The sequence below is a fragment of the Galeopterus variegatus genome, unplaced genomic scaffold, assembly GCF_000696425.1.
Source record: "Galeopterus variegatus unplaced genomic scaffold, G_variegatus-3.0.2 Scaffold454, whole genome shotgun sequence".
Lineage (NCBI taxonomy): Eukaryota > Metazoa > Chordata > Mammalia > Dermoptera > Cynocephalidae > Galeopterus > Galeopterus variegatus.
The window spans coordinates 271,688-278,445 of record NW_007726565.1 but is presented as its reverse complement, the minus strand read 5'-3'; the positions used below and the strand labels follow the sequence as shown (position 1 = coordinate 278,445).

The following is a 6,758-nucleotide window of genomic DNA, read 5'->3' as shown; positions in this document are numbered from 1 at the left end:
GCGTGCCCAGTCAGCACTTCACTGAAGGCTCAACGTAGATTCTTTGACTCTCTAGACCCCTCTGTCTGTGCTGCTCTTTCCTCCTCAGCACTCGGCCCCCTTGGACCCCCAGCTGCATCTCCTCAACTCAGAGAGGTCTTACAGCTCCCCTGGGTTCTCTTTTGCACTGTGACCTAGAGACTCTGTCTAGGTTGCCCCTGGGGCGTCATGGGCTCCCTGGGATTTTCCCTAATGTCAGGATTACCTTCCTGTGCTGCCTGGTGGTCATTGTTTGAAAACCATTGTTTCATATTTCTGTGTCTTTTTTTTTTTTTTTAATTATTTCTGGTGGTAGGGTAAGCCTGGTCCTTGTTATTCCATCTTGGCCAGAAGTGGAAGCCTTTTTCACAGGTGTCTGTAGAAGCCAAACTGCCCTTCACGTGATAAACCCAGAAGATACCCCCCCAAAAAAGTGGATGGCATAAGTGGCCAAGGGCCCAGCAGCCAGTGATGGCAGACAGCAGGCTGGTCCATAGGGGGTGGAACCTTCCAGTGAGAACCCCATGGTTCTCCACATGCTGAGGGCCTGGGAAACGTAACCTCTGACCTTGAATCACCTTACTTGGGGGTGTATCTGTTGAATTTAAGCAGTTTGGACTTCCTAACTCCAGAGCTGCCTACCTCCTAGACGTGGTATGTTTGATGTGTCCCTCTGCTCTCACTAAGTCGCTAATGTTTTTCCTTCTTCAGCGTTTGAACATGTCAAACTACAAGGAGAAGTTTTCAACTTTGCTGTGGCTTGAGGAGATTCATGCGGAAATAGAATTGAAAGAGTATAATATGAGTGGAATCACCTTGAAGAGGAACGGGAACTTGCTGATTTTGGAGATCCCAGGGCTAGCTGAAGGTCGACCTTCTCTGTACGCAGGTGTGTCTGTTACTTGTCACATTTTACTAGGTCAACTAGTAGACATACCACACTTGGGGGAAAGAGCGTTTTTAACTGGCAGCACTACCATCACATTATCTTATTTTCTTTCCTCTGGGTTAGAATTTCCCTTAGCTTGCATGCATCAGGCACGTTTCTTTGTCACACTTACATTATTTTTAAGCAGTTGATCCCAATAATGTTTTGTTTTATTCCACTTCATCAGTGTTTGATTTCATTGTACAGCAACAGAAATGTATGACTTTGTATTAGTTTTATACATGGTAATGTATTTCTTAACTAGGTGATAAACTGATTTTAAAAACTCAAGAGTACAGTGGACATGTCATCGAATACATCAGCTATGTGATTGAGGTGAGAGGACACTCTTAATGATTCAATGTTGGGCTAGCCCATCCAACCAGTTGGAAAGGTAAATTTCCTGCCCGTGGCTTTTGGGGGGAAGGTGCTCCTTTGGGCGTTGGCAGTATTTTGGAAAATTTGAAGATAGAGTGAATCTTTAAATAATTTTTGATGCATGAAAAGAATTTAAAATCTAAAGAAATGCCATAATTTTCAATCATGTGAAACACGTTTACCTTTTAAGTTTTATTTAAGTCATGATATTTGCATTTAGTTAAATTTGGGCGTTTTGAATGTATTATGGAAGAGCTAGCGGAATGGAAGCCTCAGAAGGAAAAATACCCTTAGGAGTTTATAGTTCTGATGTTTGTGGAAAGGGGCGGCTTTTTTTGGCCTAACTGACCCCTGGTGCTCCCCGGCATCCTGTGTGTGGTACTCTGTGGCTCTCGGGCTGTTTTTCACTGTTGTCCTGGCACAGCACTGGGACTTGTGCTGGGGTTTCGTGAGAAGGGAAGCGCCTTAGCTGTGCACCTAGAGGATGAGCGCGCTTTCCCTAACATGGAAAATTAGGGAGTATGCCAGAGCCTTTATCCTCTGTATCAGTCCATTTTTGTGTTGCTATAATAGAATATCTGAGACTGGGTAATTTATATAGAACAGAGGTTTATTTGGCTCACGATTCTGGGACAGCCGCATCTGGCACAGTCCTCAGGCTACTTCTACTCATGGTGGAAAACAGTAGGCAGCCAGCCAGTGGGTACAAGCAGATCTCATGGATAGAGGAAGCAAGGGTGGGGGCAGGGGGAGGGGAGAGAGGCGACAGAGAGAGGGGAAGAGGGGAGGTGCCAGGGTCTTTTAAACAACCAACTCTCGTGGGAACTAATAGAGCAAGAACTCACTCATTAATCCCCCCCGCCAAGGAGAGCATTAATCCATTTGTGAGGGATCCACCCCCATGACTCAATCACTTTCCAACACTGCCACATTGGGGATCAGATTTCCACATGAGTTTTGGCGGGCACAACACATCCCAACTCTATCACCCTCAAAGGGAAGAAGGGTTAGGAGAAGTGGAAGAGTCTGATAAGGACTCAAGAGGCAGCATTTGACCTTTGCCACGTGTTTGCTCCCTACCACACCTTAATACAGGTTCAGCAGTGGCTCAGGGCATAGAGTGTGGCATTTTCCCAGAAGACGAAAATCTTGGCAGGGTTTCAAATATCTCATAAGGACCTAGTCCAGCATTTGTGGACTGAGACGTAGGGACCAAGCTTTGCCCGTTCGTTTTCAGCTCAGTGAGGAAGCTGAGCATCCAAGGGGAAGGTAGATAGATGGTTTCCATTAGGAGGGGAAGGAGATGAACATGGATTCTTTTATGCAGGAGAGGTTCATTAATCTACTTGAGAAGAGGAGCAGGTGGCATCTGAGATAGCCGTAAAAAACAAAAGAGTTTTGGTAGCCATAAAGGGCATGGAGGGTCACATCAGAAGGTGTGAAGGACTTAAGCAAGGACACAGAGGCCAGTGCCTTCGTTGTTGAAGAGTTTAGATGTCCTCATCTCGGCCAAGACAGTTACATCAATCAGTATTTTTACATAAGGAGCCCACCCAGGCTGGTAGAAGCAAAAGGGGCATTATTTTGAGGTTAGTGCACAGCTCTCAAAATTGCCACAAGGTGGGCAAGCTGGGCTTGGAGAACAGAGGTCAGGGGGAGTTTGCAAATCAAACAACAGCAAAAATGTGCAAGACCTGGTCTCACGAGGATATGGCTTCTACCATCCTCAGACAATAGGTACCACAGCTGGCACTGCTGGCTCAGTGTGAGATGCCAATGATATGGCCACCCTCAAAATAAAGGGTCCTCTGTCCTTGTGCCTGAGGGCAACTAGATTCTGATCAAAAGCCCAGAATGCCTGACTGGCCATACCATGTCATGAGCTCCAGCCACAGCACAAGGGACACAGGCACTTTCGGGATCTTTACTGAGATCTTGTACTGTCACAGAGATTCATAAGGGGCTTGTTTGCCTGTGAGAAATGCCCTCACCTGTCCAATGCCAAAGGCTGGATATGGAGACATGAGGAACAGCGAAGCTTCAGCGAAGCGAGACTTTAATGGCCTTGCAAGGTTCAGGTGTCTGAACGGGACAGGCACGGAAAAGGGCTGTAGCAAGCAATTTATACCCTAGTATACAAGTCCCTCCCCCCACTTCCTCATTGGCTGAGTACTATGAGATGCACAGTTTTCCTGAAACACGCCTAAAATTTACCCCCTTACAAGGAATTCCTTTGTCTGGGGGCTCAGGACAAGCCCATGAAAAAGGCCCGCTAAAGCCCTGTGAAAGGAGAAACACCAGGGAATGAAGAAAACAATAGGGTCTAGTAACTCATCACCATCTCAAGAGAGCTCTGTCTGTTCAGAGACCCTCCGGGAATGGGCTGCGCCTGAATCAGCTAAAACACCCAAATAAGTCATTTCTGAAAATGAATCAGATTGTTTTTTACAGTCTCCAGACTCAAAAGGGGTTTCAGATTCTGGGAGCCAGGAAAAATACATCTTTTTTACATGAGAATATCAGCATACATTCTTCTTTTTATACTTAAACTTGTAAATAACTTGCTCCTGATTAATACAACACACTTACCCCTGTACAGCAAACATTTTTGTCCCTCCCAAAGGTCACATCCAAAGTCATGTCACTATGCCACCTATGTGTCCATAGGCAGACATCTAGGAGACATCTCATCCCAGGCGTTGCACAGGGCCACACTGATAGACTGTGACCATGGACTAAATTGAAGTTACTGCTGCGGGTGTACATGGCATTTGAGAAAAGGGGAGGAAAAGGGATATTGTGTGCAACACACAACAGGAAAGGAAAGAAGAGCAAAGGCCACAGGCTCTGTTGATCCAGTTGGTGGGGAGACCAGCACAGAGTTCACAGCTTTAGCAGCACCTTGGTTAGCTGGGGAAGGAGCCACCCCCCCTTCCTCAGAGATCGCCCCTTTCTGCCTGCACCAGTGTTTCCCATCAGTCATGTAGGGGCACCCTCCATCCCGCAGCAGAGCTGCAGCACTTTAGCCTGAATTGAAGGAGCTGTCAGCCTCACCAGCTCCATAACCCACTTTTGCTGTCAACCAAGTGGCACAAGGAGCCCACGTGGCACAAGGAGCCCACATGGCCAAGTGACCATCTTAGCTTCCATACAGTAGACCAGTTATGTTCTAAAAGGGGGAGCCCTGGGTACCAAAGCCTCCAAAGAAGCAGGGTCAGAGATCTCGAGTGAGGCACTTGCCCACTCACACCCCAAGTTCCAGAACCACACAGTCCGATTGTGGGATAGCCAGCACCTAGCACCCCAACTTTGGAAGGTGTTGAGGCACCCGTGGTGATCCTTCAGTGGGATGTTGCACTGTCCCATAAAGTTGGCTGTTTCACGGTGGTGGAACTCATGGTCAGGTCAGTAAATTCTTCAGGTCTCAAGCCCATTGCTTTACTTGATTCTCTGTAATTAAATTTCTTGTCCAGAGCAGTGGTGTGGGTACCATGATGGTAGAGAGGCCTGTGGGAGGCCCCACAGCTGGTGCGGCTGGTAGAAGCATGGTGGGTGGGGCAGACACCCTCACAATGAGCAGTGCATTTATCAAACTCAAACTGCTGTCCTCCAGGACCAGCACAGCGAACGGGTGCCGTCCAGAGTGGGGGTCCCTCTATGCCACTGGCAAGTCGTGCACTCAATAGGAACAGCAGTTCTGGGAGCTTTGGGGAGAGAAGGCTCCTGTGGCTGAGCCCAAGCCCAGCACTGAACCCTGCAGCCAAGCCACACCCACGAGAGTTGTCCTGTCTGCCCAGGGAGCACCTGCATGGGACAAGCACTGTCACACCTGCTGCTCTTCCCATTTAGTCTTCATTCCTGAGTGCTCTATTTATGCCTTTAAAGCTGCCCTAACACTTTTAACATTGTGTAGGGCTTGCTTACTTTTGTCTTTCCATTTTTTTATTTCACACATGGTTTTTCAGATTCCTGAAAATAGTCATGATAGAACACGATATCCTTGGGGCCTAAGACTATTGGTGGTTGTGCCAACCCTCACTCCTGGGGATTTGTTTCCTTGTGTGTTTAGCGGTCTTTGATGATGGATTCATTGTCACTTCTCTTAATCTCTGGAGCAGCCAGGGCCCTGTGTTGACTGTGCTTTCCTTTTGAAGGGGGTGTGGGCAGTACTGACCAGGATGAATCCCACCATTCGACTCTCCATTCACCTCCTGTCACAGGGTCAGTTTCCAGACTAGAGTCACCTATGTCCCAGCTTCCTGGCCCTTCGCTGGTATCAGCCTGGCCCTCAGGAAACCCACCCTGCCTGGGGGCTCCTTATTCACCTAAAAAGGAGTTTGAGCTCCGTTTTTAGCTCAGGGTTTTCCTTCTTATTTTTCTTTCCATATTTTCTCATAAGTTTTCTTTCTTTCCTGCTTGTCCAAGAAAGAATTTGCTGAACTCATTTATGCAGTATCTAAGTTTAGCTGGAGGGCTTCCAGAACATCTAGTTCCCTATGCTGCTAGAAAGGGAAGTCCTGTAATGACCTTTCTGTCAAGGCTTGATGACAGCAGGTGACACTGTGCTGCACTTGTGGTTTTGTTCACCTCTGTTGTGGAGTGGTCTGTCTTGTGCACTTTGAATTCTCAGAGCCCAGGTGGAGACCATGACCCAGTGAGTTCAGTAAGTATCGTTGATATGAGTGGATATGTTGACATGTTCCTTCTCTTTGTATAATTTAATAGCATACTGATTTAATCCTTTTCAATTAATTTTGTGGATACTTAAGATACCACATTTTAGCTTAGATCTGTAGAATGACTTTTTATGGTGTGTTGCTATATATAAATATAAGATTGTTCCAACAAATCAAGTATAATGTATGGGAGTTAAATCGTTTGTTTCTTTTTTAGGTCCATGAAGAAGATGTAACTCTTAAACTTAATCCAGAATTTGAACAAACGTATAACTTTGAACCTCTAGATGTAGAATTCACATATAATAGGTAATCCTTTTATATGACATAGACATGTTGCAGTGCCTATTCTTTGTGGGTGGAAGTTGGCTCCATACACCATTCTTGCAGGCCCCATGATAATAGCTTCATTAGTGCATACATTTGCCTGTTCATTCTTTTTTTGGATCTTAGGTGCACCAAGCCCTTGGTTCATGCCACACTGTTTCCGTCAGCCTGCCAGCTCCCTTATTTTATTCATTCATTTATCACATGACGATTGACATCTGCATATTTTTCCTTTTCTATTGGACAGTTTCAGTGTTTTTTTTACTATTTCAACTACATAAAAATAGCATACTTAGATAATTTTTAAAAATTCATTGTAGGGCCGGCCCGGTGGCACACTGCTACAGTGCGCCACTTGAGAGCGCGGCGGCGCTCCCGCCGAGGGTTCGGATCCCACATACAGACCGGCCGCTCACTGGCTGAGCGAGGTG

At 46.4% G+C, this 6,758-nt stretch overlaps 1 protein-coding gene across 1 annotated transcript in view; it reads left to right on the top strand.

Moving 5' to 3' along the window:
- The first annotated feature begins 707 nt into the window (after nt 1–707).
- MOV10L1 (Mov10 RISC complex RNA helicase like 1) overlaps nt 708–6,758 on the top strand; it is a 57,895-nt gene continuing 51,844 nt past the window's right edge. The window contains 3 exon segments of the mRNA XM_008568950.1: nt 708–907; nt 1,212–1,282; nt 6,218–6,309. Of these exon segments, the coding sequence (XP_008567172.1) occupies nt 712–907; nt 1,212–1,282; nt 6,218–6,309 (359 nt within the window). The 5' untranslated portion in view covers nt 708–711.